The sequence below is a fragment of the Pezoporus wallicus genome, unplaced genomic scaffold, assembly GCF_028554395.1.
Source record: "Pezoporus wallicus isolate ANWC-B61680 ecotype Strahan unplaced genomic scaffold, APGP_CSIRO_Pwel_v1 contig_4191, whole genome shotgun sequence".
In the NCBI taxonomy this organism is placed as follows: Eukaryota; Metazoa; Chordata; class Aves; order Psittaciformes; family Psittacidae; genus Pezoporus; species Pezoporus wallicus.
In genome coordinates this window covers 874,510-896,228 of record NW_026641383.1, presented here as the reverse complement: position 1 = coordinate 896,228, position 21,719 = coordinate 874,510, and the positions used below count along the sequence as shown (strand labels likewise).

Sequence of the window (21,719 nt, the reverse complement as noted above, 5' to 3'; positions counted from 1 at the left end):
ATCAAAACTGCTCACACCATAAGCTTCACTAGAAGTTAATTAGTAGGAAGGAAAGGAGGAAGGGCAGGCACTGCTTTGAAGACTGAGTTGTGCAGAGGAACACCGTGATAACCCTGAAGGGTGTTTGGACTAAGACAACACAGTTTCTTGGTGTTCAGTGGAAAATGTGGCAAGAGGCTGGTGTTGCAGAGCTGATGTTACCTCTCCAAGGCGTGCAGAGCTGGGACTCTGGTTGGCTTTTGTTGACCCTGTGGGAGCTCAGTCCTCATCAAGCCGCTGCTAGTGGCTTTCAAAAGAGTATCTGATATTGCTGCTGACCTTTCTGGATCATAGAATAGTTAGGGTTGGAAAGGACCTTAAGATCATAAAGTTCCAACCCCCCTGCCATGGGCAGGGACACCTCACACTAAACCATAACACCCAAGGCCTTGTCCAACCTGGTCTTGAACACCGCCAGGGATGGAGCATTCACAACCTCCCTGGGCAACCCATTGCAGTGCCTCACCACCCTAACGGGAAAGAATTTTCCCCTTATATCCAATCCTAAACTTCCCCTGGTTAAGTTTTAACCCGTTACCCGTTGTCCTATCACTACAGTCCCTAATGAAGAGTCCCTCCCCAGGATCTCTATAGGCCCCCTTCAGATCCTGGAAGGCTGCTATGAGGATGCCTATTCTTTAGACACCTTCTGATGTTACCCAAGGAAGGAATTCCAGTCCCTCCAAAGATCAAGCTGCATCTAAGTCCAGAAAAGGTTACCCTAAATCAGCAGATGTACTGAGTTAGATCCTGATCTCCGTTTGCAGGAGTAGGCAAGACATAAGCAGTGTGTGACAAGGTCTTTGTAGCCTCATAAATGCTTCCATGAGAAGCTGCATTTCACCTTCTTGAGGTAAAGCCCTTGTCTTCAGCTGGCTTTCCATGGTCATGCTTGGTCTCCAGCCTGAATGAGAAAACCAGCCTACTGCATGACCCTGGGGAGGCTGCAGAGTGCTCTGTGAGGATCTAGATGCGCGGGTGTGCATGCATGTGTCTTCAATCATAAATGCATTTACTGTAGGCAAAAAATGACAACATTGTTTGCAGTTATGGCATCCTTATGCTTCCTGCTAAAGCTCTATTTCCTCACTTCTGGCTTAACTGAAATTTCTCCTTTGGCTGCAGTTTTCCCTTGTTGCTGCCGTTTTCCATTGTTTTTTTGCTTGCCTCGGGCTTAGCTTGTTTCTGAGAAGCTGCAGTACAAAAGGTCTTGCTGTTTTTCACTAGGCTTAGGAGGAAACTGATGCTTTGTCTTAAGTCTTTGACTGAAATAACTGATTATTTTAACACTTCCATGTTCTGAAAGGCAGTTGAAAATTTGGTTGGAAGATCAACCCAGAGCAAACGGTATGTTTTTTGCCTTAAAGGAGCCAAGTCATTCTGTCAAGTTATGGGTCTAAAAATCCTTATTCACACCCTTGTGGGAGAGGCAAGGATAGAGGCTGGCAGATGCAGCTTTTAGAAATGGGGTTTTCCCTAAGAGGAAGGGGATAGGGCAGTTGTGTGGAATAATGAGAATTGAGGGAGGTGAGCAGATGCACAGGCAAGGATGGAGGATACAGGAAAAAGGGTGAATGAAGCTTGTATGGTAACGTCTACACAAGAGACCCAACTGGAAGGACTGCTGTCTAGAATCTGCCACAATAGACAGAAGACTTCAACCTCTGCATTTCAGTATGGCCAGAAGCTGCGTAATTTGCTGCCAGGGTTGTTCCCTGGTCCACAGGAAGCGAATTGCTTTCAACTGGTATTAGCTGTGCCAGGATCTCCTGTGGTTGAGACCTGCCTCATGTAGAGGCTCATGACAGAAATGCTAGCATATTATGTGATAATGGCAATACATGGATGAAGATGCCAGGAAAACAGCATATGAACGGTTAAAGGAGAGGCATGTGTCAGTGACTGCAGAACCATCACATGTTTCACACAAATACTCAGAGGACAAAGAACAAACTGCAGCTGTAGAGGTAAGGTATCAAGATGATGACCAACACTGTTGAGGCTGTGAAATACCCAGACAGGGCAAGTAAAAGACTCAGTTTTGCCTGAAACTCTTGATGGGTGAGGCCAGACAGTGAGGTACAACACTGATTGTAGTATCCACTGCTAAAGGGTGTAAAAGATGTGTTCAAATGTAGAGGAGCCCAGAAGATGCAGTGAGGCTGTGATGGTCTTCCTCCATGTGCTTTCTGCTGCACCGAGACGGATGCATATGGGTGTTTGCCTGTGAGTATGTTGATGAAGATTGGGAATGGGACAGAATCGACTTATAGAATCACAGAATAGTTAGGGCTGGAGAGGACCTTAAGATCATCAAGTTCCAACCCCCCCCGCCCCCCGCCATGGGCAGGGACACCTCACACTAAACCATGTCACCCAAGGCTCTGTCCAACCTGGCCTTGAACACCACCAGGGATGGAGCATTCACAACTTCCCTGGGCAACCCATTCCAGTGCCTCACCACCCTCACAGTAAAGAACTTCTTCCTTATAGCCAATCTAAACTTCCCCTGTTTAAGTTTGAACCCATTACCCCTTGTCCTATCATTACAGTCCCTAATGAAGAGTCCCTCCCCAGTATCCCTATAGCCCCCCTTCAGATACTGGAAGGCTGGTATGAGGTCTCCATGCAGCCTTCTCTTCTCCAGGCTGAACAGCCCCAACTTTCTCAGCCTGTCTTCATACAGGAGGTGCTCCAGTCCCCTGATCATCCTCGTGGCCTCCTCTGGACTTGTTCCAACAGTTCCATGTCCTTTTTATGTTGAGGACACCAGAACTGCACACAATACTCCAGGTGAGGTCTCACAAGAGCAGAGTAGAGGGGCAGGATCACCTCCTTCGACCTGCTGGTCACGCTCCTTTTGATGCAGCCCAGGATACGGTTGGTTTTCTGGGCTGGGAGCGCACACTGAAGCCTGCTCATGTTCATTTTCTCATCAACCAACACCCCAAGTCCTTCTCCACAGGGCTGCTCTGAATCTCTTCTCTGCCCAACCTGTAGCTGTGCCTGGGATTGCTCTGACCCAGGTGTAGGACCTTGCACTTGGCATGGTTAAACTTCATGAGGTTGTCATTAGCCCACCTCACAAACGTGTCAAGGTCCCTCTGGATGGCATTCCTTCCCTCCAGCGTATCAACCGAACCACACAGCTTGGTGTATTCTTTGTGGATCCACACAGCCTTATTGGATTCTTTTCAGTACAAATCGCCTTCCTTATCTGTAAGGCCTTGCGATGAGCTTTGTTCCACTCATTTTCCACAATGATGGAACTAAATGTTCTAGTTCTGCCAATGATTCATGTAGGAGGTGATATATATCCATGTGATGGTATTTTATATATCCTACAGTTGCCTTTAAAAAAACCCCTAAATAATTAGATTGCAAAATTGTTCTGTTAAAGGAGTATTCATACTAAAGCCAGGTATTCAACTGCTGTGAACTGGTCTGTTTAAGCTTTGTGCTTTCCTCTTGTAGGAAAGTCACTGCAATCAAAATGTTTGCTGTGTTTCTCATTTTCTAAAAGCCGGGCTTCAGATGCCCATTGCCCATGTGAGAGGTGCATTGGATGCTGTCCATTGGAGGTGACACTTCTTCATTTAAGCATATAAAGTGCCACAAAAATGCTATAAAGGAAATCAGGCCATCCAGGTTATGAAGCAGGCTTTCTGCATGAAAGGTTCTTGCTGACCTGAATGCTGCAGCTATAAAATAAAGGCAGCTCTCTGCTTTCATGGAAATCTGAGAAACTTGTGCCCTGACTGCAATCCAGGTGCCTTTTCTCCCTTGCTGTCTGTCTCCATTCCTGGTCATGCTGGGTGACCGTGTGGACTGTGAAGTAGCCCCACTGACTGCTTATGGACATCTGCTGTGCAAGGGGCTTGTTTCCCCAGTGCCTTTTCTCTTTCTGATGGAGTTGTCAATGCTTGTGAAGCATTCAGGTGTGACAGTGGTGAGGGCAGAGAGAAGCTGCCCAGGAGGCTAATATGCGTGTATCCTTAAAGTCAATAAGGACACAGAAGTGATGCTGGTCAAACAAGGTATTGAGTGGATGCGGTTGGTTGTGTGTCACTCCTTCAGTGTCAGAGGAGGACATGGGGCAGTTCTGTGAGCAACAGCAGTGACGCGATTGAATAAACTAAAGTTTCCAAAATGAAGATTATCCAGCCATATAAATGTGTCCTTGCTCATCCCTGCTTAATGCTGTTCTTGTCATCTCTTCACAGTCATCCTGTTCAAAGGGGTGGGTTGCACAGGAGAGCTTCTGGTTTCTCATAGCTGGGTGCTGCCTGCCAGCTCCAGAAAGCACTGCCTGCTCCTGGTCTGATGCTGTGGATGCTGCCTGCCAGACACTGCTGCAGACTCCTGGGCTGCCCTTGAAGGCAACTTACCAATGGTTAACCAGTAAGTGAGAACATCTGGGGAGTATTTTCAGTCTGCCTCATTATGCTTAGCTTAAAGACAGAAGAGCTTTGTCTTTTCCCTTTCTCTCAAGAGTGGGGTAGGGGTTAGTTTTGAGTTACTTAAATGTAATTTCAGCAATGTCCTTACTCTAGAGTTCGATGTAAAGATTTGGAGATCAGTCAGTGAGTTTCAGCATGGCAGCTGCCTGAAAGTCTGGTTGAGAATAAGTGGATTCCTATTGCCTTTCTTGCTCCCTCAAGCCTAGGGTGTTTTCCCGGCTGCCAAAGGGTGGGCCTGTTCTGTTCTCTAACAATAAAAAGCAGATGATTTTCCTTCTTAAAATGCACAAAGGGGATTGCTAGCACAGATCCTCTCCACTGCATGTCCATCCTAGTGTGCCTGGGCAAATCCCATCCCTTCTAGCAGCGAGGAAAAGCTAATCCTTGGCACTGAAGGCACTCGGATTAACCCACTGCAGGATTAGGATGCTTGAGCTATTGTTAGCAGATTAGTATATTTGGTTGTCAACATTTGCTGAACCTGACCTGAAAACAATTTCCAATGGGTTTACTGACTCCTGGGTGCCAGTTTCCCATCAGGAAAGGCTGGAGTTGAAGCAAGCAGCTATAAAGATTAAACCGGAGCTCCAGGGGCAGGGGATGCTTTTTGGATTTAAACCCATCAGTGCTGGTCATGGGAACAAAAGGCTCTGTTGGTCTGGAGCTGCTGAGCTCCTGGCTTGCTGTGGGACAGGGCAAGGAGAGTTTGACTTGCCCCAGGAATCCTTGCTGGTGACTGTATCTGGACAAGGAGTTGTACGGGTTGTATCTTACATCTGCATTTGGGACTCACTTCAGGTCAACTCTTCCCTGCCTGTGCACATCCTTTGATGTTGAGAGCTTCTCCTTTTCATAGGCTGCTGTATTTTGAGTTGCTTGGCTGGAAGCTAATATAACCATACCCTGGCCCTGGTTTTGTTCAACTGTTTCTGCCGTCTCCTGTTAAGAGAGAAATCCCTCTGACCTAGATGACAATAAAGTATCCCCTGGTGAGGAAAAGTGGCTTTTCTAGTGCTTTGCATCCTGGAGTTTGCTGCTAGTGACAGTGTGTGCCATGAACAGGGTGAGCTGGCCACAGGTGGACTTGTCTCGGTGCCTGCACAGTGCAAAATGACTCAAAATAAAGAACAGGGCCTCCACAGTGGTCACTTCAGGTAGAAAGTGATTGTCTTCAGCTTTCTGTCCTGGGCTTGAGCTCTCTCTGCTCATAATGTCTTATTTCAGCTGCTACAAGGAGAGATCATGGTTTTCTTTTCCTCTTTAAAAAAGATCTTCCTCTTGTCAGTAGGGCTTTAATTCCAGTATGAAGTCTGCTTGTGCTAGCTCAGCACCTTGTAAGTGCTCACACTGCTTTCTAGTGCACAGGTGAGTGACAGTGGAGCTGTGGTCCCATTGCAACCAGTCCTGAGGTGCCCTGGTGCTGGTGGAGCACATCACGGTGCTGCAGGGAGCGTGCGTGGGGAGGGATGGGCATGGTAGATCTCCTTTCCCCCTTGAAAAGCAACTTTTTTCCTCTTTTCCTTTAGTAAATTGCAAACGGAGGCTCTAAAAATGGACCCTTTAAAAGTTTTTGGTAGTACAGGAAGAGAGTCTGTAAATTCCTTTGCTTATCAGTGGAAAACTGCTTTGATGGTTGCTAGCTGTAAACTGTTTTCCTCTATCATGGCCCAGGATCAATACAAACTTACTTTTAAACCAAAGCAGCTTGTCTTGAAGTACTGAACACTGGATGTATTGTGGGATTGTGATTTCATTCAGCCTTGTTGCTGAGTATCTTGATTTCAAAACGCATCCTTTCATGAATGTGAATCATATTATGCTTCCCTTTGTACATATAAACATTGAAGCTGAAATGTATGTAACTGCATCCGTCACTCATCTAATAATACAATTTTTCTTCCTCAACAGGCCAGCAAGGATTTTCAACTGAAATCCCTGTGGAAGATATAAGTCTAAAAGTTGTTTCAGTGAAGACACACTAGAAAGGTAGGGCCTTTCCATGAATGCTTGCTTTTGAGTTGGACACTGTTATCTTAGAGCTGTAGCTGCACCAAGCATCCCACGTCTGGCAACACTGTGCAGCCTAGCGAAGCAAGAGCTGTTCAGTTTTAACACATTTATAAGCATTAAGTACATTCCACTGTACTCCACTAACATACTTTAGGGGATTTCTGTAAAGCTGCATGGTAAAATAACTGAATATTTCATCAAAGGCCCATGTCACAGTTTATTCTGAGAAAATAGCTTTGAAACCCAGAATGAGAGCCTAAAGCTCCTGCCTGGCTTGCTGTGGAAACAGGACAAGGGCAATGCTCTGGTGGCATTGGTTCCACTTGTCTCTGCCACAAAACAGATGCATTATGAAATGACCAGCAAGAACATGGGACAGAAAAATGTGTTGGTTCTCCCACTTGGCCAATGTTTCCTGCACAAAACTTGCCTTGGATATAAATCAGTGTGGACCTAGCTGATCAGCTGTGCCTAACAGGCATGTATGAGATAAACTTGTCTGCATCAAGTGAAGAACTTCAGGCCACCTATTCACTGGATGAAAATGCAGTATCTAACATGCTGAGGTCATTTAGATTATTTGATGAGTAAAAACATATATATATATATGTGTGTGTGTATATATATGGATACCAGCTATTGGGAAGAAAATTAACGCTATTCAGCTGAAACCAGGACCTATATGCATACTATATACAGTAGCCTATATATAAGGCATGGACCAGTGTGGAAAAAGTGCACTGTAGGTTTTAATATACTAGGAAGAGGGTTCTACTTGTATTTCAGCCCATACTTGCTGTAACAGTGCTTATAAACTGTAAACTTGAAACTCAAGGGCCATTTCTAGGGAAGAGGAGAGTGACCATGTATGTAGCTGGTGGGATACACAAAGTGAAAACAGGAAAGGTTCCTTCACCACACTGAGTTCAGGCCTTAGTTTTCTTCAAGGAACAGGTTATGCATGAGCAGTTTATGATCAGTGTGAAGAGCATAATATCTGGCTGATATGAAATAATCATACTTAAGGCATTGCTTTCCTCATCAGAATACCTTCAAAGGGAGGACTGCAGACCTACACTGATAAGGGGCAACGGCTGTGTTGGCTGGATACCCTGCCCTTCTCTGCAGTTGGCAAATCCATGTTCAAGTAAGCTTTGTGTTCCTGTTCCAAAGGCCAAGGAAGCTCCAGAAGGGTTTGTTCCCAGTCCCATGATGTTGCTTCTAATGGTTGAAGATAGGTGCTAGTTTATTCACTGCCTTTATATTTGATGTGCAGAAGTCCCCAGCAAGACTGCTTGGTAGGCACTGTAGTTGCACAAGATAAGGAACACCTTGATGATGAAGCATGTTTTTGATTGGCCATAATCATTTAAATTTGAGGGGAAACAAGCAGAAACATAAAATGAATGGAGTGGATGTGGTGAGGCTGCAGTCCTCTAGCAGGCAGAGATGCAGGGAGAGACTGATCAGCTGGTGTGGCTTGCTCTGTTCTTGTGGGACTGGCTTGTAATGGGGGGTAGGTGCCTTTTCTGTATCTGTGAACAAAAACTTTACTTGTACAAAGTGCTTGAAAACATCTTAAAATAAATCTTGGAAAAGCCCATGAAGTACTTCAGGTTTGGGGTTATCTTCTTGCCTGCCTTTTCCTTCTGGCTCTGACATGAGGAAGATTCTCCCTATGGTTTCTAGAGTCCTTCAGATGTAGTAATTCCTGAAAGTCCAGCTTTAAGGCCAGGTTCAGGGATTTTCAACAGTATGTGTTGTCCTGCAAGGAATAGATATGAACTATAAAAATACAAGATAGCTATACATGTGCTTGCTATGCAAGAGAAGTTACTCATAGCTATGATGTTTAGCACTATAAAGTGTCCCCAAGTGCCCAGTCCTGAGAGAAGCTTAGCTTTTAGCTCCATCTGGGGCTATAGGAAGATCTGTAGCTGCTCACAGGACCCATTCCTTGCTGTTTGTTAACTCTCCAGCTTCCCCAAAAGCCAAACCCAGGCTGTTCTTGCAGCTCTGAGTGTCCCCATTCCCACACAGGAATGCTGCCCTAGCTATCAGCTCGAGATGCAGTACTTTGCAGTGGAGTGCTGAGCTTCCCTCCTTGTGGTAGAGATGGGGAAAGACGAAGCAGGCGGGAGCCGGAGAGCACACACTCTTTAGCTTGTGTTGCCAGCAAGTTGGGAGCGCGCCTTGCTCTGCCTGTTACAAAAGGCCCTCGTTAAGTAAGCACTTATGCAAGATAAAAGTGATTGTTTTGGGGAGGCTTCCGCCAGCTGGAGGCTGCAGCTCGGGCAGGAAGTGTCTGCTGTGGTTTCACATTGATGCGTGATTATCGGTCTGCTGCGAGCTGTCTAAAATCTCTCCGAGCAGCAGAGATTCCTCGGCACTGGTGGTAGCTGAGTTACAGCTGTGAGACGCCGCCAACAAGCCTGTGTGGATCCTTGTGAGTAGTATTCCTGATTCTTCTAAAGGGTGTTTGTGAGTGATGACTGCAGGCAGGGAAGTACTGCTGGCGATAAATAGAGGGAGGCAGGAGGTGGCAGACAGTAGTGAAACTATCGATTGGTTTTAAAATAGGACTCTCCTCCTGGGCTTCTGTAAGCAAGCATGGGCTTCTGTGAAGCTGTGTAATCAAGTCTCTTCCAAATATGCTAAGAAAAGAGAAATGTGGTGCTGAATTCAATTACAGCACTGTCGGGAGAACACAGATTTAGCCTGACAGTGAAATCAAAGGACCATCTATTCCCATGCGCTGTTTTGGAGTGGCCATAAGTCAATGTTCAAGGAAAGAATACAAGAACAGGACAAGCGTGCAGTGATATTTCCAATTCTGTGTTTTCCTTGCTTTCTGGAATCTGCAGGTCAGTTATTTCCCGAGACAGAAGTGATATCTTTAATAGTGCAAGTGGATTTTCCTTTCCAGAGCTTGCTGTGTATCCACTGAAGACTGCGTTTTGGGGTTTGACGTCTTGAGTTAAATGAGTTCTTCCACATAGGATTTTAAATTTTAAAGACGGGTTTCTGTTTTGATGGACCTGGAAAAGGAAAAGCTTGCAGGGATTTACAGAAAGCAGAATTTCCCCTCCCACTTCCTTGTGATGTGTCTGGATGCAGCTCAGCCCATGAACAAAGCCCAGGACTATAAAAGCATCTGCTGAAGTGGGGACTGGAGTTTATTAGTTCAACGCTGAGCAGCTTGGAACAACTCAGTTATTCCTGCCATTCCAGTTACTATCTGATGCCTAGAAGGCACTGAAGTGCCATTGTATAGAGAAGGCCATTCAAGTACTGAACTGTGAGAGGGAAATAAAGCTGTTGCCTATAGTGTGGATGCATGTAGGCTTACTCTTGCAGGTGGCATACAACTTTTCCTTGATAGAACAAATGCTGGACTAATGGAGATCACTTGGGAGAGCTCAAGTCACTATGTATAAACCTTGAAAAACTGTAGTGTGTAGTTTGTATAACCTATAAAGTTCTTTAAATAAATAGTAAACCTATAAAGCCTTTAAATCTTACTTGCAGCCAGTAGAAATGGAGGTCGTACCATCATGAGAAGTTATTTTGTAGGTGCTGTAGGATTAGAGGTAAATGTGAAAAGCTACATTGAGCCCAAAGGGACCTGCCTGCAAAGCCAAGCCTAAGGTTTTCATATTTCTTCCTAAAGTGGGCGAAACTGATAGGCTGTTTTCTTCACTAAAACTGCAACAGCTGTGTAAGATAAGATGGGATGACGCTTACACTTGCTAATTATTTAGGTCTTAAACCCTGTGCAATACATCCATAGCCAAACCCAAGCTCTCTCTTGCACTATGCCAGTAAGGGATGGGTGGTGGCAGAGCAGGCTGCTCTGCAGCCTAGCCAGGTCTCCCTGCTTCTGTGGGTCAGTGTTGTCCAGAACCCAGCAGCTTTCCTAGGTATTTGTAGTGTTTGCTCCCCATCTGAAAGTCATGGGGAAGCCATTGCAGTCCTAGGGGCTGGTGAAGGTTGTTAACAGAAAATCTCAAACATGGAGACAGGTTTTTCCAGGTCCATGAAGTGATCCAATGAGCTGGGGAGAGTTTGCAGACTTAAAACCCCCTGAGACACTATTAAAGATGCTACCACTAGAAATCCTTGAGTTATTGGAAGAGGATTCTGGGGAGGTATCGGTGGTTTGCCCTGCTTTGGGGCAGTTTTCTGGGCTTCTGACACTGTCAAGAGGATGCTGGTTCAAAGGCAGATGCTCCTAGCCTATGCAAGGCCTTTTTGGTTCTTGTGAAAACACCACAAGTAAGTCAGCAGTAAAAACTGAGGAACTTACAATGCAATTTCGAAAACAGTCTCTGGGACATGGAACAAACCCAGCCATGCATCAGGATAGCCAAAAAATACCTTTAATTTGTTGCAGGATAAAATGGATGCCATGCACAAGCTGAAGATTCTGGTGATGCTTCTGGCTCTGGCTGTTTTTGTGGCTGTAGTGATACTGAATGCTGGAGATGCCACTGGGACGTTCAAAGGTAATGCAAACAAACTGGCTTTGTTTAGAGGTGGATTTCATGCATTACATCATTTGATGATTTACGGTGCCTTAGGTGGGTTAGATCTGTTTCTAACCACACTGCTTCTCCAAACACACCTTTATCTTTGAAAGCTGGAAGCAGCTGGTGCATCCTCCTGGAATTACAGCCAGGGGACTGAAATCCAGTCCTTGAAATCCAAGTAAATGGTCTTGTCCTGGGTGAACCTGGGTCTAGTGGCAGGTGAAAGGCAGACTTTGAACACAGTGCCCTTCCATCCTGGTGAAAGCTGTATGTTTATTGAGGGCAGTGGCACCTGGTTTGAACGCTTCCCAGCTGAAACTGTCAGAAATGGGCATTATGCTTCTCTCTGGCTTCTGCATGCAACTGGCTTTTCTGGTTCTGTGTAAGAGGGAAGGTGCTGAGGGATCCCCGTTGGGACAGTGATTCTGTAACGGGTGTCTAAAGGAGAGCCAACTGCAGCACATGGCTTGTTTTCACCTCAGGCATCCTTTCATCTCCCTCAGATCCACTGAGGTGTGGCCTAAGCCTTGAGGAAGATTACAGGATGAGGGAATTCAGGGGTCTTTCCCCATCCTTGGTATGTAATAACACTTTTACCTGCAATAACGTTCACCACCACAGGTCTGTTCAGGTCAACCCCTGGAAACATCTCGGCCAAGTACAACACTGACTTCACACCAGCTGGCTGGACTTTCCTCATCTGGAATGTCATCTATGCCTGGCAGCTTGCCTGGCTTCTCTACGCCTTGTCGGGGATCTGTCGAAGGTATTTGCCCTGCTTATGGTACACATAAGAGATAATGGTGTTTCCCTTCTGTAGGTCAGTCTCTTACTCCCTTTTCTGGGCCTCCTAATCAGAGTAAAACCACTGTCATTCCCCTTGACATGCTGAAGTTCAGCATCTTTTAGGTTCAGCATCAAAGCTGAGAAGCAGTTTGGAGGTGTACATGAACTGTTGTAACGTGCAGACATGTTACAGAGCGTGAGGCCTGGTTTCCACTGATTCATGTGATCTAACTGTTACCCAGTAGTATTTACCCACTGCTAGAGGCTGAGAATCCATAGGGGCAAAAATTAATGAGTTATGGAGCTAATGCTTTGAGTTTACTTGCTGTTAGAGATCAGAGATTTGGCATTGGGAAGTTTTGGGGCTGTAAGATCAGTAACTGCCTCATGTGCTACCATGTAGTATCTGTAGTACTGTGATGTCTTCTGTGGGATACACTTACATTGCAGCTCTTCTGTCAAGGGGGACCATGGACTGCTTAGTTTAAGTATCTGCTGTTTTCACATGACTTGTAATAATTTCTCAGTTGGCAATACTGAAGGTTGAGAGAAGAATGATGTATGTGTTTGTACAAGAGTGATCAAGTCCATATACATGTATGTGTGCACACATAAAATGTGTACATACATATGCGCTCACACTATGATCCCATAAACCTTTTCTCCCTGGGAACTGGGCTGAAATCCTATGATCACACCATTGCTACCACCACCGGTGTCACAAGCTTTGCATCATCTGTGGAGCAGTCCTTAGTTATGTGCAGAGACCAGCAAGTTCTGTATTGTGGGACAACGTTCTGATGGGGAAAGTCATAAGGACTGTGTGTCTGAGAAGGATGCAGAGGGGAAATAGTCTGATTTAAGCTGAAATACTTAACTCCAGTGTAGAGTCCCTGTTAGTATGAGGAAAATGAGGGCAGGAAATCTTGGTTGGTCAATGCAGAAGAAAAATGCCTTTCTCCATAACCACTTTTCCTGGCAGGAATGAATTTGGATGTGTCTGCATAAAGCCGGACTTGCTGCCAATATCTTTTTACACAGTGTGGATACTCAACAATGGCCTCAATATTTCATGGCTGTTTCTGTGGGACCGAGAGTAAGTTGCTTTTTGTTACAAATGCTTTCTAAACCTCTTGTTGGTACTGTCCGAATACTCTCTTTTGCCCTTCCCTTCTGTGTGAACACGTAATCAGACCTGCAAAACTTCAAGGCAGGCCTTAGCTAAAGGTAGCCTTCATAAAAGTTTGGCACAATGTTATCTTGCCCATGAGGTGGATTGGTTATTGAAGTCTAAGATCCCCTAAAGTTGCTGCTGTTCCATGTTGGTTTTCCTCCACAGGTAAGACAGGAGCTGTGCCTCTCTTCATAGATACAGTTAAGCTCCTTGCCTTGGTTTGTTTTCATAATCATGGTCACATGAAGGGCTTATAATAACACCACTGTCAAGAGATGAAGAAATCAGTTGCAGCCAGGAAAATAATAACTTTGTGATGAGCAGAGTAGAGCAGCAATATGTTAAAATGAAGGCTCCATGTAGTGATTACCTTTATTAAAGGCTGATTAACTTAAAGCCAGCAAACACTAAAGCTATGAATTAAGGCATTAAGGCACCACTGAAAAAATGTATGCTGTGTGTGTATGTTCTTTGTCCTAGATGCCTCCTCCCAGCCCTGGTGCTCCTGGTAGCTCTCACTCTTACTACGTTTGTCTGCCTCATCATTTCACACCGAGCCTTGAATGCCCATTCCTCGTGGCTTGTGAAGGGCCACAAAGCTGAGCTCTGGCTCATCCGCATCCTAGTAGGTGACATTTGGCAAAAGGTTGTTGGTAAATGCTAAAAGCTCTGTGCAGTGCTGCAGGTACCAAGAGAGGCTTAATGGCAGGAGATGGGTAAGGAAAGGCTTTTGCGCTGACTTCACCTTGTGCTTGTTGCAGGTGTGCACAAGCTTAATTGCATCTTTCTTATTGGGCATAATCTTGATCTTTGGTCTTAAAGGTCTTTTCTAACCTAGTTGATTCTATGATTCTACCATTCTATGATAATGGGAAAGATTCAGAGCAATACATCCCTTGCACTTCTCCAGCTGCTACAGAATTAAGTTTCCTGTGAAGCGTGAAGACTTCAGTGCAGACCTGTGTTTGGTATGGGAAGAACATTTCTTGCAGAGGGAAAAGCCATTGCTAAGGGTGGCTTCTGTTGCTGTAGTTGATGATGTCCCTTGTATGCGATTGCAAGAAGCTATCTATTTCTTGTACACTGCTCAAGGTTTCAAGTGCATCTGCCTTTAATTTTGCCAAATTCTGGAAGGAAATGATGATTCTGCTGTCCTTGAGAAGAGTGGGTGTTTGTTTGGCAAACTGCACAGAGAACACAAACATACTCTTCACCACTCCTTTGTTCCTCCCCTGTTCCTCTCTCCTAGCTCAAACCTACCACCCTGACCCCTTCCTCCCCACCCAGGACACCTCGCTCTGCAGTTCCTTCCATGCCTGTGTGTGCTTTAACCACCTTTGCTTCCTTTGCTTGATGTTGACATTGTTCATTGACAGAACTTAACATGCTCATCCAAGGAGCTAGGAGGGTTTTTGGTGAAGGGGGAGTCTGCAAAGCTGGGAGGGTTTGAATAGAAAAGTTCCTACCAACCCTGCTGGAAATGTGTCTGCATCTCTTGGTACAAACTGGGAGCAGTCTGTTCTTTATGCTATTGTACTGCACTGTAACACAAGAAATGGGAATAGCTGGGTTCCCCATCCTTGCTCAGGGGTGATTCCAGCCCTTGATAGTACCTGCTTCAGGCTCCATGTAGCAAAGATATTTGCTGGGAGGTTGCTAAGATCCAGAAAGCTTTCTCTCCACCAGTTACAGCAGCCTGCAACAACTGGGCTGGGCAGCCAGGCGGACTGTATGCTTTGGGGTGTGGATGGGAAGTCCATGATGGGATTACAGGGCTTTATATGTAGAATTCTGCAGCTGGGGTGGATTTCTGGGGTACTTTGAGCAAGCCAAGGCTTTAACCCTTCTCAGTGTTGAGGGGCTTTCCCTGCAGCTGGGTCCAGAAGGCTGGTTTAATTGCCAAAGTACCTATGGATCACCAAAGACAATTGGGAATCGCCTTTTTTTATCACTGGTTGTCATCTTGCTGTGCCATTTGGTAGGTCCAGAATGGGCTGGCGCTGTATGCAACATGGACCAGCATTGCCACCCTGCTGAACTTTGCTGTTGTGCTGATCTACAAGTGGAACGTGGCCAATGAGACAGCAACGACTGCTTGTCTCAGCATCCTAGGTCTCAGCCTATTAATATGGTAAGCATCCTCATGGGTTCCCACCAAACCCTTCCAACCTCTCACAAATGGGCTGGACTATCTGTGCCAATTCACTCACAGTCTGTCCATGTACCAGCACAGAGTACAATGGTTTCTTATAATTCATGGCAGATGAGCAAGGACCCTGTGCTTAGCTCTTCTTCCATGACCCTCAGCAATGCCAATAAGCACATGCTGTGGGCCAGGAATAGATTGCTTGGATGAGCCCAACCTGCCCTAATTTTATGTATAAGGGCTTGATATGGAAAACAATATGAAACATGGCTTTTCCACCTAAACTTCTAATAAAAAATTATCTTCTCAATCTAGGTAATTGAACAATTTTGGATTCTGGTCCAAACTGGCCTGCCAAAAGAGAAAAAAATCTTTGCCTAATTCCTTTAAGGAATCAAAGTATGGTGAAAAGATTTACTTTGCCTCTTTTTCTTCACAGGTTTTATCTAGAAAACTTTGTCCTTGACCAGTATGTCCGCTATAATCTCACAGTCTACCCAGTGGTCATAACAGCTCTGACTGGCAGCGCATGCAAGAACTTCTTGTTTTCATTCCCAACAACAAATGGTGTTTTTATAGGTGAATCTTTTGGGCTGTTTCCAACTCTTGTAAAAGGAGGAGAGAAAACACTTCTACATCTTTCCTGTTTATTAAGGGCAGGAAAGTAGTATTTAGAACTGTCTCTTGGAAAGTAGTATTTAGAGGGATTTATTAGAAGATATTAATCTTGCAAAGTAAAGAGTAGAGCAGAAATCACTGCCCATGAGCCTTGGGGCTGACTTCAAACTTTGTGTTACCTCAAGTTCACTTCCCAGTGCAATCTGTTTATCCTTCAATTCTCCATTATCCACTTGGGTCCTCTGTTTGTAGCTCCATTTGACAGAGGGTGGGCTTGAAGGAAGAGGAGGGCTGGGATGAAGGCTGTGGACTTCCATTTATTCTATATCATTTAGGATATAGGGTCAGTACATAAGCTTCTGACCCAAAGAGGGGATGTATTTAAATTTCACCATTCAAAACTCTGTGCATGCGCCTCTCCTATGCAGAATTGGGCTAGCCTTCAGTTTTCCCAGGATTGTTTGGTTGCTGCATGCCACTGTAGCTGAGTGTAGTCATCCATTGTAAAAGGGCTCAAGCTGTCCAAATACTGTGTAATCAGTCTGGCAAAAGCTATACCATTGAGTGGTGTTACGCTGGCATGAAACGGACTGAGCTGTGTGAGCTCTGGATCCTGCTGCAGCAGTTCGAGATGCCTGTTCCCACTGTAACATCAGCAGAAGCTGCCATGGACCAGTGGCTAAAGCTAATGTCTGGACTGGCACCATTGCAGTCCCTCCAGTGTGTGTTTCCCTTGGCTGTAAGGGCAGCTGGAGCTTGGTAGTGCCCAAAAGAACCCAACAGGACTTGGCAGAGTCTGTCTGCCAAAGGCATGAGGGCACTGGAGACATCTGATGGTTATGGCCACCAGGAATGTGAGGGTATGTGTGATCTGGCACACTGTGTTCCTGCAGTGGCATCTTTAGTGGTTCAGCTTGTTTGGCTGGTAGGTCAGGAATGTGCTTTTCCCAAACTAGTGCATGTTTCTTTATATAGTTCAACTATTCCTGGAGTGTTTTCTTAATGTAATGCACTTTTATTTCTGTGTCCATAATGCTCCCCCCCCCCCTTTAGACATTCCTTGACCTGGAAGCATTGGGTGTTTGACTGTATAGCAGTGAAACTCTGGGGGTTAGTGGCTCCTGTACAGGGGGTTTCTTGTTTTCCTCTTTCCCTGAATGCTTCCTGTACTAGGAGCTGTGATGTGACAAGAGGGACTGACTTTCTCATGCACTAATGTGCTTCTGTGTTTGTTTTCTAGTTGTTCTGCTGGCAATCACTTGCTTCCTTTTTGCTGTTCGGCTGGGACTTGTTGCATGGAGACACTTTAGGAGACCATTGGAAGCATCAGAAAACCCAGACCCATAGGGCACAGTGGCCTGAGACCTCTGGCATGTTGTAGCACATACTTTAAATGGAGAAAAAAGGATCTGGCATCTGCTGGTCTGTCCTTCCAGTATCAATTGCCTTATGCTCTCTATTTCTGCCCTTCCAAATACAGATGCTTGTCTGCAAACCTCTCCTGCTCCTAAGTTCCCTCAGCTCAGCTGCTCACAGCCCCACTTTGAATCCATGCCCTTCTTCATTTGGTTTGACTCTGGATCAGTGCAGGAAAAGGCCTTTCAGCTGAATAGCCCTGTACAGGTTTGGGATAGAGCTGTGGCCCTACCCGTTGCACTATCAACAGGCACTATGCGGGCTTGCACAGGCACTTCTGTATGGTTTTTCCTTGGTCACTAATTTTCCTTAAGGCCAAGGTGAGCAGTGAGACTCCTGTCATGCCTCTGGCCATTCAGTGCTGGGTTTCTGCAAGCCCCTGTGGTGTGAGCAGGAATCCTGCAAGCAGCAACTGCTCCCTTTCCTGCTGCTTTTCCCACATCATAAAGATACTACAGCTCTGGAGATCTACCTGTGCTGTGTCAGCTCTGCTTGATACCCAAGGGGGGAGAGGAGGAGTGACTGAATATTTCTGACACAAATGCAAGCCTTCAACCTATTTTTGTTTGTAGCTCTGGAAATTGAAGATGTGTTCACCTTTCAGCATCCACTGAAGCATCTGCGGCTCTGCCCTGGTTTTTCCCTTTCTCAGTTAAGTTAGTCACTGTGTCACCGCCTCTGTCTGTGACCCACAATAGCAGCGGCTTCGCTGTTCCTGCTCTAGCCTATAAGACAGGAGAGATCTGGGTCAGGCAGGAGCTGTGGGATGCCTTTCCCTGAGCTGTGCAGTGCAGTTTGCGCTGGGTGGATGCCTCCTGCTGGAGAACGGTTTGTAGCCATGCTGGCAGGAGGAGATGCGCAGATGAGGTGGTACCTGCCCCGGGGTGAAGCTGCTGCTTCAAAGGGAAACCTGTTTAAGGAAAAAAATCACTTGAACTGATAACGTGAGTTCATCGTGGATTGGTGCTTTCTCATGCGGCTTCACCACAGGAAGCCTTAATGTGGGTTGACTGAGTTGTCAAACCGCTGCCTCCACTTCCTGTGCCTACTTGAGCATCACTGCTATCTGGAAGTGTTTCTACATGGCAGATGCTTTCAGATGCTGAATTCATTGCAACACTATTACAAAGGTTAAATTGTCTAAAACACCATGTGCTAGCATTTACATTTAACAAAACTAAATCGGTGTCATGCACTTCCTCTCATTTTGTCATGTTTTATTTTCGAGTAAATCAGCAAATTCCACTGCTCTTCCACTACATCTGTAAGCCACCTGCAGTAACTGTCCTGGCTGCTGCCTCATTTGTGCTTGGGGTTCTGCACTGGCCCTGGTCTCTTGCTGGAGCCAGGTGCTTCCACTGATCATGCTTTCCTCAACCATTGAAGGTGAAGACTTGGGTGCTGAAGGGCCCTTCTGCTTACATGCTCTTCTTCCCAAGAGCCCTGCTGGTAACTGCCCAGCAGCCTCTCCATAAGCTGCTGCCTTTAATACAGTGGTATTAAATCCACTGGTGTGTGGATTAAGGGGTCCAGGCAAGGTGAATAGTTGGTGCGAGGCTGTGCAGCACAGGGAGCCCTGGAAAGTGTTTTGCATCCTCTCATACAAGAGCTCCTGGACCAGGGTAGCTGCACTGCCTTTGCACAGACATTAAACAAAGCCTTCAGTGACTTTCTTTCTTTCAAATGACCAGAAGCTATAGCATAGGATGTAATTAATGCATTAATTACCTCAGGAGAGTCAACGGGGCTTCTTCAGAAGCAACTTGTGTCTCACAAATCTCTTTGAGTTCTCTTAAGGACTCAAAAAGCACATTGGTAAGGGTGAACTGTTTTATATTGCCATTGGCTTCTAAAGAAGCTCTAGAGCTATATGACACAAAGGGCAATGTCCTCCTGTATCTGATTAAAGCTGGGAAACAGAGGGAGTGTTTCTCTCCAGGAAGAGAGGTTGCTGGTGGCCTGTGTCATTAGACCTGAGCTGGGTAATGTAGTCATTAAAACCCAAGGGATAATTTGATGTTCGACAGTTATTTGGGATGCTAAAGGAGGATGACTGGGGAATTGCATAAAGCTCTACTGAAACTGAACAGCACAAATGGTGGAAGCTGTTGTACCAAAGAGTGCATAAAGGGAAAACCAGGCTGTGCTTCACCTTACAAACGAGCCACTCAGGCATGAAAGCTTGGAGCTATGGTAGCCATTCTCACCCAAGTGTTTCCACATCTGGCAGTAGTAGAGGCAACCCATGTGTCGGGGATGGTTAGGAAAGGAGTAGGATTGAGAACACCCTTGTGCACCTCTAAAGCTACTAAAGATGTGCACCCACATCTTGAGGGCTCTGTGCAGTTCTGGTCCTTGCACTTACAGGTAATTGTTAAGGGTTGAGGAAAGGTTTGGAGAAGAGCAATGGCATCGGGGAGTGAAGTGTCTTTGTTCCCATCTCTGCACTCCAGAGCTGGGAGCACCTTTCCTGAGGTCCCCTTGATGTGTATGGAACACAGCTGGGTGTTCTTTCTCCCACCCTCAGCACTCCAAAGCAAACTATGAGGAAAGCATCAAAGTGATGAGGTGCTGCAGCAGCACCCAGTTCATCTTTTGCAGACCTCCCTGTGAGAAAGCCCCTGGCAGCTGCCCTCAGATGATAAAGCTTAGCTAGCCCCAACCCCTATTTGGCCACCCACGAGTGAGCTCCTGGTCCCCAAAACCCTCTCCAGGCACTATATCCCTGGAGCCGGGGCTGGCAGAGGTTCCCATTGCTGTTTGAGCACACAGAGCTCTGGCCAGCTTTAGGAACAGTGCCTTTCCTTGCATCTGAGGCAGGAGCAGCAGCCTAAAAATACCCTGCCTGCCCATTTTGCTTATAGGTGGGGTGGGGGAGAAAACAGATATAGAGTAAGCGTGGACCTTCTTCTTCCAGCCTTAGGGCTAAAGGGAACCTCAAGGCTATTTTAAAGGCTTTTTTTTTCCCCCTGAAATGCCTTAATTTCTTCCTTTCCCTCCCCCTCCCCCCAAAACCCCAAACCCAACCAAACCCGCTGATGCATGGTTTTGCCCACAAGAGATTTCTCTTTCAGCTAAGCTGCATGTCATGAGGCTGGAAACCTGCCAACTTTTGAGCAAAAATAACCAGTCTAGCCTTTGTTTCCAAGAGCGATTATAGGATTTGGGTGAATTTTACTGGATTTAGCATTTCTTGGAAAGCTGGTGGCCTTAGGAACCCAAACCCTGAAAAAATTGGGTTTGTTTCTGAAACGAAAAGGCATTTCAGGGCCCTGCTACATGCTCGTGTGTCTCATAGCCTGGGATGTGACCTAAGTCCCCTGGGCCACTGCACCTCTCTGTGGGGCTGGCAAACGCAAGGTTCCTGGAATGCGAAGGGGTACCTTTGGGATGCCAAAAGCTGGGTTTAAACTTGTCATCCCCTGAAAGAATCTGCTTTGTGGCTAAACAGGGGGAGAGGGAAAAGCAGGGTGATCTCTATAAGCCAACATCAGTTGGACAACCCCAGGGCTGAGTCCAGGGATGCTCAGGGATGCCACCTTCCCCTGGGTGGGACCAGCTCCTGCCCAGGCTCCTTCCCACTCTTTGCCTGAAAGCCTCCATACGAGGGTGACCCCTGAGTTAGGAATATTTTCTCTGGAGGGCTGTATCAGCTGAGCCAGACATTACTGAAGCTGTGAGACAGTTGTTTTCAGTAAAAGTTCCTGGGAAAAATCTGGTTTGGAAGAATGTTGTGTGAAATAGGCTGTGGGTCAGGGGAAATATGCATTTGAACTGAGAGAACATGTGTTAATTCAAAAGGAATCTCTAAAAACGAAGTTTATAGAGCCCTGGATCAGGCTCTCATTAAAGCCTTTGCGATTTCCAGAGGGAAACATGCTCATTTCTTGGCTTAGGGCTCAGGCGGCTCCTCCTGAGCCCCCATAAGAGTGGAGGAGATGCTGGGATCAGGGCAGGCATCCCTTTGACACCTTCCACCAGCAGCAGCAACCTCTGGGTGGTGCTTTCCCAAGTCCTAGGGCACTGCATTCCCTCCATGGTGCTCTTGGCTATGGAGCTCAGCTGAGTGCAGGCAGGAGGCTTTCCTGCTGGGCTCCCATAAAATGGAGCATCCAGGCAGAGGAGATGTGTTACAACCTGATTTGTTCTTGTCTTGGTGCTACCCTTGGCACTAATTACTTTATATTAAAGCATCTGTGAAAAGCAATAACAAATAAATAAAACTGAGCCTAATGGAGAGATGTTGCACCATGATGCAAAGCACCAAAGCAGGATTGCCTTTCATCTACCATTTGGAGCCATTTTGCAAACTTATTGCCTGGCAGCAGCCAGGAGAGGTGGCTGTAGCAAGACACGGGCAGCGATGCTGAGATATGAGCACAAGCGGCACCATCACCACCAGAAAACATGGATGAAACTCTCTTAATCAGGGACTGTAGTGATAGGACAAGGGGTAATAGGTTTAAACTAAAACAGGGGAGATTCAGGTTACATATAAGGAAAGTTCTTTACTGTGAGGATGGTGAGACACTGGCACAGGT

The 21,719-nt window shown here is 46.1% G+C and overlaps 1 protein-coding gene across 2 annotated transcripts; it reads left to right on the top strand.

Moving 5' to 3' along the window:
* Window positions 1–4,335: 4,335 nt before the first annotated feature.
* Window positions 4,336–17,170, top strand: LOC130606830 (uncharacterized). Of its 2 annotated transcripts, XM_057423396.1 has the most exons (9): window positions 4,336–4,440; window positions 6,408–6,485; window positions 10,903–11,014; window positions 11,660–11,804; window positions 12,807–12,920; window positions 13,479–13,623; window positions 14,981–15,129; window positions 15,584–15,723; window positions 17,003–17,170. In XM_057423396.1, the coding sequence occupies exons 3-9, from the start codon at window positions 10,909–10,911 to the stop codon at window positions 17,107–17,109; spliced, it is 906 nt and encodes a 301-aa protein (XP_057279379.1). In that variant the 5' UTR covers window positions 4,336–4,440; window positions 6,408–6,485; window positions 10,903–10,908; the 3' UTR covers window positions 17,110–17,170. The 2 variants fall into 2 exon arrangements, with proteins under 2 accessions (XP_057279379.1, XP_057279380.1); XM_057423397.1 differs by lacking the exons at window positions 4,336–4,440; window positions 6,408–6,485 and adding an exon at window positions 8,877–8,955.
* The last annotated feature ends 4,549 nt before the right edge of the window (window positions 17,171–21,719 follow it).